The following is an 11,492-nucleotide window of genomic DNA, read 5'->3' as shown; positions in this document are numbered from 1 at the left end:
CTCCTGAGTCGCTGGGATTACAGGCACGCGCCACCATGCCCAGCTAATTTTTTGTATTTTTAGTAGAGACGGGGTTTCACCATGTTGACCAGGATGGTCTCGATCTTTTGACCTCGTGATCCACCCGCCTTGGCCTCCCACAGTGCTGGGATTACAGGCTTGAGCCACCGCGCCCGGCCTTTCTTTTCCTGATATTAGGGAACACAAACCAAACTTCTGGGGTGTTATAGTTCAGATGACAAAGGGAATTTAGAACTTTGAAATAAGTCTAATGAAAATGTCTGAACTGTTCTAAAAGGAGAAAGAAGTGACATAGAGAAAAAAGGTGTCCAACAACAAATTATTATTATTATTTATTTATTTTTGAGACAGGTCTTGCTCTGTCACCCAGGCTAGAGAGCAGTGACGCAATCACGGCTCACTGCAGTCTTGACCTCCTGGGCTCAAGTAATCCTCCCACCTCAGTCTCCTGAGTAGCCGGGACTACAGGTGGGCGCTACCACACCTGTAATTTTTTTTTATTTTTAGTAGAGACATGGTCTCACTATGTTGCTCAGGCTGGTCTAGAATTCCTGGCCTCAGGTAATTCTCCCACCTTGGCCTCCCAAAGTGTTGGGATTACACACATAAGCCACCACATCCAGCCAAGAGATTTATTTTTATGAAAGTTGTGATTTGTTTTTAGCTAGTTAACAGTGGTTAAGTATGATTACCTTGTGGAGAAGGTAGCTGTTTCTCCACAGTTTCATGAAGGGGTTCTTTACTTTGACAAAACCCAAATTGCATGAGCTAGAAGTTAATGCAGAAATGCATGGCATAGCAAACAGTGCTAACAGCAAAATCCTTTTTACTTATTTATTTGCTCTTATTGTTTACCTGCCAAGTACGAAGTATTGATTTAGAACAGAAGGACTCAGGCTTGACACAGTAGGTCATGCCTATAATCCCAGCACTTTGGGAGGCCAAGGTGGGTGGATCACTTAAGCCTAGGAGTTTGAGACCAGTTGGCAATACAGTGAAACCCCACCCCTACAAAGAATATAAAAATTAGCTGGACATGGTGACACACACCCATAGTCCTAGCTACTTGAGAGGCTGAGGTGGGAGGATCACCCAAGCCTGGGATGTCAAGGCTGAGGTGAGCTGTAATTGCACCATTGCACTCCAGCCTAGGTAATACAGTGAGACTCTGTCTCAAAGAAAAGACATAGTGCAAAACAGATGAAATCCATATCAGAATTTAAGGGATTATTACACTGGAATCTAACTAACTTCCACATCCATTTTAGATTATTTTGCTTGTTTAATTTTGTATGCAGTCACTGTTGTATATTCAAACAACCACAAAAAGAACCCCTCTCCCTTTTTTGTTTACAAAGGTTTCTTTTCTATTTGGTTTTATTAACTGCTCTCTTTACATTTGCATTATGCCATTAAAAATGAGAGGGCTGTGAATATAGGTTGGAGAGTATACCTGTATTTAGTTGTTCTATTCTTTCACTTTTTCTGTAGATTGGAAAACTTTCAAAAATATACATACAAGTATGAGTTGCTGTTAACTAAGTAAAGCACTGTCCCCATTCCTCCTTCCAAAAAGAATTCCTCATTGCTTCCTCTATGCCTTGGTATATGCCAATCACCCAACTTAGAATAAAAAACTTACTGATTGCTACTTAATACTTAATTCTTTCTGAAACTGTGTATTTAATATATGCCATATGTAACCTCCTATTTGTCCTTGCCCTCAATTCCCTATGACTGTTAAGAAACCCAGAAGTTGTGGCATGCTTTGGAGGGTTGGCCTTATCTCCTCTCCATCGTTTCATGGATCCCACATTCCAACCACACCAGCCTACTTGCGATTCCCAGGGCATGTATTTACCTTTTTGACTCCATCCTTTTGTTCATAGTGTTCTCCACACCTGTGAAACTCTTTCCCCTTTGCTCTATCACTAAAATTCCATTCATCTGTTAGGGCCCTGCTCGGATGCAACCATCCTTGAAAAGTACTTTCTGATCCCTCTAGTCAAAATTACTGTGTCCTCAAACTTCATCTACATCTCAAATTTTTTTAATTCTTGAAAACAAACTCTCTAATTTGTGCATTTAGCCTCCACATTACCTAAAACAGTGCTTGCACACAGTAGGAACTTCATAAATATTTATAGAACAAATAAAAATTACTAATTACAAAATACCAGATTTTTGGCAGGGACCAGTGCTCTTTGTATATCAGAATCGAGCACATAGAGTATGTTCAGTAAATAGATTGGTACTGCCAAGCACAGTGGCTCATACCTTTAATCCCAACACTGTGGGAGACCAAGGTAGGTGAATCAATTGAACTCAGGAGTTTGAGATGGGGAAACATGATGAAACCCTGTTTCTACAAAAAATACAAAAATTAGCTGGGCATGGTGGTCTGAGCCTGTAGTCCCAGCTATCTGGGAGGCAGAGGTGGGAAGATGGCTCAAGGCAGGGGTTTCAGTGAACTGAGATTGTGCCACTACACTCCAGCCTAGAAGAAAGAGCCAGATCCTGTCTCCAAAAAAAAAAAAAAAAAAAAAAAAAAAATCATATTGGTAATTTACTGTAAACTCAAAACCCAAAAGCTTAGAGGATCCTTTTGGTTTTTAACATTAAACATCTGCATTAAATAAAACCATATTTTAAAAAGGCTGGCAAAATCAATTAAATATATCAGGTAGGCTACTGGATGGAGAGACGCCCTTAGATGCTACACAACACTGTTTTGGAGGTAACCCTAGACCTCTCACCAGCCACCATCCCAAAGCAACACAGACTACCAGGGAAAGGAAAAGCTATTACAAGTACTTTGGACCTGCTTCCTTTGATTTTTTTTTTTTTTTTTTTTTTGAGATGGAGTCTCACTCTGTCGCCCAGCGTGGAGTGCAGTGACATGATCTTGACTCACAGCAACTTCTGTCACCCAAGTTCAAGTGATTCTCATGCCTCAGCCTCCTGTGGAGCTGGGATTACACATGTAGGTTACCACGCCTGGATAATTTTTGTATTTTTAGTAGAGATGGAGTTTTGCCATGCTGGCCAGACTGGTCTCAAACTCCTGACCTCGTGATTACCAGCCTTGTCCTCCCACAGTGTTGCGATTACAGGTGTGAGCCACTGTGCCCAGTCTCCTTTGATTTTGATAACATAAAATGTTACTTATACAGAATGTTTCCATGAGTTAAGACAGAAAACTCCTGTGTAACAGGAAACAATGAATTCTACCACACTCCTTCCAGGTGAACATTTTCTGATCAAACTGTACTTTGGAAAGAGAACAACCTAACCCAATTCTGATTAAAACTTAAACAAAAATTATCCTCTAAGCATTCTTTCAGAACGAATACAAGTGCCGGTAAGGGGATTTTTAAAGTCAGTTTTGAATGCCTAATTTCCAAATAGCCTTGGGGTGGTGATTAAGGTAAAAATTATGTAGGTTGTCCTAGTGATCTGATTTATAACAGGGATTTTTCTTTTTCCTTCTTTGGTTTTATGCAGTATTGGCATTGCTTTTTTTTTGGATTGAATGGCAGCATAGAAGAGTAGTTGAAGGGACATATCTTTCAGCCAAAACCTCTAGGTTCAAATCTTAGCTCCACCACATACCACCCTCCATGGTCTGAGGTAAATTATGTAAACTCTCTGTGCCTTAGTTTTCCCTTCTAAAAAACAGGGATGGTGAGCCAGGTGCAGTGGCTCACACCTGCAATCCCAGCACTTTGGGAGGAGAAGGCTGGTGGATCAAAAGGTCAGGAGTTTGAGACCAGCCTGGCCAATATGGTGAAACACTGTCTCTACTAAAAATACAAAACTTAGCCAGGCATGGTGGTGTGTGCCTGCAGTCCCAGCTACTCAGGAGAATGAGGAAGAAGAATCGCTTGAACCTGGGAGGCAGAGATTGCAGTGAGCCAAGCCAAGATTATGCCACTGCACTCCAGCCTGGGTGACAGAGTGAGGCTCAGTCTTTAAAAAAAAAAAAAAAAGCAGAGATAGTAATAATAATACCTTCCTCTTAGGATTAGGGTAAGGAATATGTCTATTATATATGTAAGCACTTAGGAGACTGCCAGTATACAGTAACCTCTCTTTTTTTTTTTTTTGAGATGGAGTTTCACTCTTGTTACCCAGGCTGGAGTGCAATGGCGTGATCTCGGCTCACCGCAACCTCCACCTCCTGGGTTCAAGCGATTCTCCTGCCTCAGACTCCCAAGTAGCTGGGACTACAGGCGTGCGCCACCACACCCAGCTAATTTTTGTATTTTTAGTAGAGACAGGGTTTCACCATGTTGACCAGGATGGTCTCAATCTCTTGACCTTGTGATCCACCTGCCTCAGCCTCCCAAAGTGCTGGGATTACAGGCGTGAGCCACCGCACCCGGCTACAATAACCTCTCTTAAATGTTAACTTATCTTTAGTGTTCTCACAAAAAGTTCATTCTTTATTTGCAAAATGTTGCACATGAACCAATTCAATGTCCATAAACAGTGAACGGCCAAGTGAACTATACTTTTTTTCTCTACATATAAAAACACAGCAGAGACCTGGTGTTGGTTTGAAGAGGTAGCCATGCTTAGGTTTCAGAGGATCCCAAAATCCTTGAAGTGTACAAAAATGAGTGTAGTAAGTGTGAATGTATATTCTTCTGGAGAGGGATCTAGAGCTTTCAACAGAGTCATGAAGGGATCTGCGACCTTCAAGGATTCAAGCATCATTTGGAATATCATTTCCAAATATGTCCTTTTTGTGTGTCTTGATTGCCTCACTATTCTTACATTATATGCTTAAATGCCCTTTTCAGTAAAAACATTTGCACAACTACACTAAGTTAGAATTTTATTAAGCTCCCACTTCTTTAGTTTTGACCTGTAGCTTTCATTTCAGATTCCCATCAATGTATTAGAACAAATTCATTTTCTCATGAATAACGGCTTAAAAATGAATGTTTCTATGAATAGTGCAAATATAGCACTCTTTTTTTTTTTTTTTTTTTTTTTTTTATTTTATTTTTTTTTTTTTTTTTTTTTTTTTTGGAGACTGATTTCGCTCTGTTGTCTAGATTGGAGTGCAATGGTGTGATCTCTGCCACTGCAGCCTCTGTCTCCTGGGTTCAAGTGATTCTCCTGCCTCAGCCTGCCAAGTAGCTGGGATTATAGGTGCATGCCACCATGCCTGCCTAGTATTTTTGTATTTTTAGTAGAGATGAGATTTTGCCATGTTGGCCAGGCTGGTCTCAAACTCCTGACCTCAAGTGATCTGCCTGCCTCGGCCTCCCAAAGTGTTGGGATTACAGATCTGAGCCACTGCGCCTAGCCATAACAGCTTTCTGAATGCTTCTTTCTATCTGGTCCCGCACTGATCCTGGAATAGCTCTATGCCTACTTGCTAAGAATTCCAGAAAAGGAATTCCAGAAGAGTCAAATCACAAACTTTTAGAACAAGTGTAAACAAATACCTCCAAAAATTCAAAATAAGATTTTAATTCTGCTGTAATGCAGAGAAGTGATTTTTCTTTGTTATTGACTACCTTGCTCCCCTTCTTCGGACAGGTGGGAGATCATTAACTTTTGCTTCTTAGTAATGTTATTTCCTTCTGCCAATGATTTCAAGTGATACTTATCTGGGTTATACTACAAAAAAGCAACGAAAATAGCTTTTGTTTAGTTTTAGTTGAGCTTAGTATAGTCTGAGATAGGACTCGGTTCTACAAGACCAATAACAACTCAGTCTACAACCTGCAGCCTGCAACATTCCATCCACACGTTTACCTGTGAAGCAGTCAGGTTGGGAGAGGCTGCAGCTGACTGCTGGGGGTGGTGGTGGTGGTACTGCTGCTGCTGTTGTAGTTGCTGTAGTGGTTGCTGCTGTGCTGTTTGTAGTTTGTTTTCAGATTGTGGCAATGGCTGTATTTGGAACTTGTCCGGTTGTTCTTGCTTTACTATCAGGTTCTTCCGTAGCTGTTCAACTACTCTTTTCTACCAAATGAAGACAAAAAGAAATAAAATATATTAGAATACTGCTCTATCAGCTACATAGAAAATATGCAGCAATTATATGTCTCTGACATCTTTCCTATAACTAGCTTCATCTAAGACTTATTACATCTAAATTTACACAGATTCTACATGAAGAGCTTAAAGCAATTAATATACATTATTGCTAATATGAAACTGATGGTATAAGAAATGTTTTATATATAAAGGGTAACTGAGGCACACAAATAAAAAACCTGAACAAGATCACAAAGCAGAGCTCCTATTTCCTGACCGTTATTAACTCAGCATGCTGATGGCAGTATAGAATGTAGCAGTAAAAAGCAGGGCTCTGGAGTCATCCTACTTCAACTCCAATTTCAGTTTTGCTACTCACAGTTATAAGATGTTAGGTAAGTTTATGAACCTACCTGGGTCTCACTGTCTTGTTCTTTAAAATGAGGTGGTTAACAGTACCTTTGGGGTTCTTATGTGCACCAAATGACTTGTTTTATGGAAAGTACTCAGAACTGTGATTGACATATTGTTGATCATTATTATTAGTTTTATTTTTAGAGATAGGTTCTCTCTATATTGCCTAGGTTGGAGTACAGTAGCTATTCATAGGTATAGTCATAATGCACTACAGCCTTGCAGTGCATAGTGCACTACTGCTCCTTCCCCAGTCCCCGCAACTCCTGGGATCAAGCAATCTTCTCACTTCAGCCTCCCAAGCAGCTGGGACTACAAGCGCACACCACTGTGCCCAGCTTAGTATTTTCTACATATGATAACACAGAAACTATCCATAGTAACTTTTATTAAGTAAACATCATATATCTGTCCCAGTTGAAAACATTAAACGTGTAAACAAAGAAACCTTGATCCCAGTAATATGTCATATAAATAACAGACATTCTAAGTTACTGAAATGTGCAATTCATGAGCAGGACTTCTGTGCTGGGACAGGATCTGTGGAAGTACACACATTTGTTTAGGCAGAGTAGGGATTTAACTGCATGGAGTGAAAATTTAAGTCAAAGTTCTTCACATTTTCTAGGCCTTGCTCAAATCCAAGAGAAACACTTTCCGGACAACTTCATTACTATAATACATTTCAACAGAATGTAAACCCCATGAGGGCAGGCGCTTATTTTGTTCACAGCTATGGTCTGCACTTAGAACTATATTGCTGAGTAAATGTCCTTGTTCTCTTTACATGATGTATAAAGTAGTGGGGCCAAAGACCAGCAAATGGCTCATAAAGTATATAATAACTATTTGGGGCCATATTTGGGCTATGACTCTCCTGCCCTAATGGCAGGAAGAAGGTATAAGCAGCATTCCTCTCCTATTTCATACGCTTTCCAGTTAGTTCATTAGCAGAGGTGTGCTATTCCTGATAAAAATAGACTGTGATTTTCTTTTTTCTTTTTTTTTTTTTTGAGACAGAGTCTTGCTCTGTCACCCAGGCTGGACTGCAGTGGCACGATCTTGGCTCTCTCTAACATAGATTATGAATGAAGAAAAACAAATGAACAAAGAGCTTTAAATAATTAGGTGAAACCGTCAGAGCCAGGTTAATATTCAAATGCCTGTCTATGGTTCTAAACAACTTCTCCTCCCACATTCTCTAAAGAATCTAAATCTGTGGATTACTCATTTAACATATTTGAACATTAAAATATTTACATAATAAATTTCTAAAACCTTTAAGTAAAAAAAAAATGTTTTCTTGAGAGTTGTTTTTGTTTGTTTATTTTTGGGTTTTTCTATTTTTATTATGTTTTTTTGAAACAGGGTCTGGCTCTGTCACCCAGGCTGAAGTGGAGCAGCATGATCTTGGCTCACTGCCACATCCGTGTCCCAGGCTCAAGTGATCCTCCCACTTCAACCTACCAAGTAGCTGGGACTACAAGTGCGTGCCACCACGCCCAGCTAATTTTTTGTGGAGATGGGGTTTCGTCATGTTGCCTAGGCTGGTCTCAAACTCCTGCCCACCCCAGCCTCCCAAACTGCTGGAATTATAGATGTAAGCCACTATGCCTGGGCGAGAGGTTTTTAAAAAAAAATTTTATTATTGATTCTTTTCAGACAACTAAAATATTATGTAAAGGCCAATTTTTTGGGGGAAAAATTCTGTTATACATTATACTCTGCTAGCACTGCCTGAGTAAATATTTTTTTTTAAATGATGCAGAGTTTGAAGTCTTTGCAGAAACCATCTGCAAAATAATAAAAATGCAAATTAATAAAATATCAAATGCTTATAAAAATTAACTTTCGAGTCTTCAAAATTCTATTTCTCAAATATAAAAGGCAGAATAATTGAACTGCTGTAGTTTAGGAGAAGGCAAAGTAATAGCAGCGGTGCTGCAGATAATGTTGAGAATCTCATGTAGATTTTATTGCTTGGTGACTGCCAGAACATTTAGACATTTAAAAATTAAATAATTATTTAGAGTTGCTTTCAGTCCTCCTCCCTAGCAGACATCAAGCATATTAATGAACTAGCTAACGTGCAGCATCAGCAGCCAGAGAAAGAAACCTTAAGAGCTCTTATAAAACAACAACAACAAAAAACCCAAAACAGATCAAAACAGAGGAAGGAGAAAAATCGGGACAAAATAATACAACATAAACCTGACACCTGCCAAAAAACAAACTTTGAACAAAAACAGCACAGGAAACTAATTACTATACCAGTCACAAAAGGAAAGGGTGTTTTTTCTCCTCAACAGCCATCCTTAGGAAATACAGTGTGCTCTCCTACTCACTGCCTAAATAAAGTAAACTAGAAGCAAGAAACAAAGCCCAGAACCCGCTCCTAATGTTGTGTACAACCAAAGGGAACAGTAGGGGAAAGCAGGAGCAAGGGATGCAGGCTAGAGTACTACTCTTCAGCCATATGGCTAGAGCAAGGTGACAACCAATCAGAACCAGAATCAGCAGCGTGGGAGTCAAGTGAGTCACACTGCATTCACAACTGCTCCTCCCCCAGGGCCTGAAACAAAGCCGTGGAAGCTAGGGGTGGAGGTTGGCGGGGAGAACATGATCAAAATACTTGCACACTTACATCAGTCCTTGAGAGGAGGGGGAAAAAAAGCAAAAAGAAAGAGAAAGAGCTCCACATTACAGGTCAGATCATATGAGCTGGGTGAAGTTTTCTTTAAAAGACAGCTTTGTGTAATCCCAGCACTTTGGGAGGCTGAGGCCGGCGGATCATGAGGTCAAATGATCGAGACCATCCTGGCCAACATGGTGAAACCCCATCTCTACTAAAAAATACAAAAATTAGCTGGGTGTGGTGGCATGCGCCTGTAGTCCCAGCTACTCGGGAGGCTGAGGCAGGAGAATTGCTTGAACCCAGGAGGCGGAGATTGCAGTGAGCCGAGATTGCCCCACTGCACTCCAGCCTGGTGCCTGGCGACAGAGCAAGACTCTGTCTCAAAAAAAAAAAAAAAAGACAGCTTTGATATGTCAAACTGCCACTCAGAAATGAATTGTCCCTTACTCCTTGCTGTGTTCACCAGATTAGAATGCCACATGTGTGGAGTTAGACATGTCTGCGGTTATCTGTGAAAAAATTTTTTACATCAAGGTTTGGAGGAAGCACTGATGCCTCTGTCACTTAAACATAGATGACTGCACTTAGAAACCAGTAACTGAAAGCCAGGTGGGCTCTGCAGCAGAGGTGCTCCTTAGGCGTGGGGGCCCTGCAGGCTCTACCACGGACTGGCTAGTAAAGGAGAGCTGCTTGTGCACATTAGTTGGCTTTTCTAAGTCTCACCATCCAGTCTCGTTCTAGTTGAGTCTTGCAGCTCTGGCAAACACAGAACTCACATGACTTCAGTGGGACCCCGGCTCTAGGTCAGTACCACTTCTGGGTGGCAGTAAGGGAATCTGTCGAAAATATTTCAAAAATCCTAGCTGTGTGGTATCATGCAAAGTTCTCAATGTCAAACTATACAAAGGATATCCTCTCACCTCCACAGAAGATGAGCCTATATTTTTACTACAATGTGTTTTAAACAAAGAAGTCATGACTGGTCATTGATGAAGGTTATAATGGCATACATGATTTGATATTTTCAAAGGTATTCACATATAATGGAGATCTTTAAATGTAGCTAACTATACTGGAACATTATCCTGAAGCTTTGAGAAATGGCTAAATTTCACAAATTGGCCATTCATCATTCACTGATAAGTTAATGAGAGTTAAAAGAGAGGGAAAAAAATCCGGGAAATGAAAAAAGAAAGCTGGAAAGAACAAAGGCGGAAGGGAGAGAGGGAGAAAAAATTAATAACTTATCAACTCATCTTTTCTTCTTAATGTATTTCTGTAAACAATAAGCCAATGTGCCAGGCCTCCAGAACTGCTAGTACCGCCCCCTTCAATTCATCTGTCAAGAACTGCTCCATAAACCCAGCATGTAACACAGAGCCTTAGATTCCCCTGACATTCGCATCACTGGGTTTCATCAGGGCTTGTTCAGGCAGAAGAGTTCACAGAGCCTCTGACACTTCAAGTCACAGTTTCCAAGACAGGTAGTCACAGCGATCAATATTGTGACATTCAGCGATACTATCAATGTGTTCACACGACAGCAAGACAGGTCCTGAAGAAAAATACAGAATCTTATAGGTCTAATACAACAGAAAATCAAGTTCATTTTCCACCATCTAGGTCAATCATTCCATGTTCCATGGCTTTTGTCAACATAGAAGGGAGATGGAGATATGGAAGGACTGTCCCCACTCCAATCAACCCACCACTTTATTTCTATCAAAAATTGCTCCCACTAATTTTAGAAAGCTTCTCTCAAAAGGAACTTCAAGACCCTGCCCTCCACAACTGGATGTCGGTGCTTCAAGTCTCTGCTTTTTCACACATTCAGTCACTCAACTGGTTTGTGTTCTATATAGCAGTATCTGTTGCATATCAATTATTAGAGGGCCACACCCACTCAAGACATCTTCTTACGCAGTATTTCCTTAAAAATGCATCCTTTTATTCCTTCATGAATCAACATGCAATCTAAAAACACAACCTTCATTCTTCATACCAGAGGCTGATAGAGACTTGCAACTTTTCACAAATCCAGAAAGTTATCAAATCTTACTCAAAATCCAGACTCACCAATTGCTCGAAATGAAACCAAGTATACTAAATTTTATGCATATGGAAAAACTAGCCTGGAAAAATGTTTATTTGCTGGTGAGATCAGAACTTACTCAAAGAGGAAAAAAAAGAGTTTCTACTAATTAAAACTCAGCCACTGCATTGATAAGTCACAGCAATATTCATCAACACTGAGGATGCAGGAAGGACATATGGCAGTCTTCAGAATGTGCCACGCAATTATCCTCTAAAGAAGAGGTGATGTGAGGCCGGGCACGGTGGCTCACGCCTCTAATCCCAGCACTTTGGGAGGCCGAGGCGGGTGGATCGCGAGGTCAAAAGATCGAGACCATCCTGGTCAACATGGTGA

At 40.5% G+C, this 11,492-nt stretch overlaps 1 protein-coding gene across 18 annotated transcripts in view; it reads right to left on the bottom strand.

Moving 5' to 3' along the window:
- Positions 1 to 11,492, bottom strand: part of PHF21A (PHD finger protein 21A) — a 197,826-nt gene that overhangs the window by 46,401 nt on the left and 139,933 nt on the right. For all 18 annotated transcript variants that reach the window (XM_017529362.2, XM_017529345.2, XM_017529353.2 and 15 more), the window contains one exon: positions 5,794 to 6,000. In XM_017529362.2, the coding sequence (XP_017384851.1) occupies positions 5,794 to 6,000 (207 nt within the window). The remainder of the gene's footprint in view (positions 1 to 5,793; positions 6,001 to 11,492) is intronic.

The sequence above is a fragment of the Cebus imitator genome, unplaced genomic scaffold (assembly GCF_001604975.1).
Source record: "Cebus imitator isolate Cc_AM_T3 unplaced genomic scaffold, Cebus_imitator-1.0 Scaffold58, whole genome shotgun sequence".
Lineage (NCBI taxonomy): Eukaryota > Metazoa > Chordata > Mammalia > Primates > Cebidae > Cebus > Cebus imitator.
Note: the sequence above shows the minus strand (reverse complement) of the source record. Positions and strands in the feature narration are given on the sequence as shown.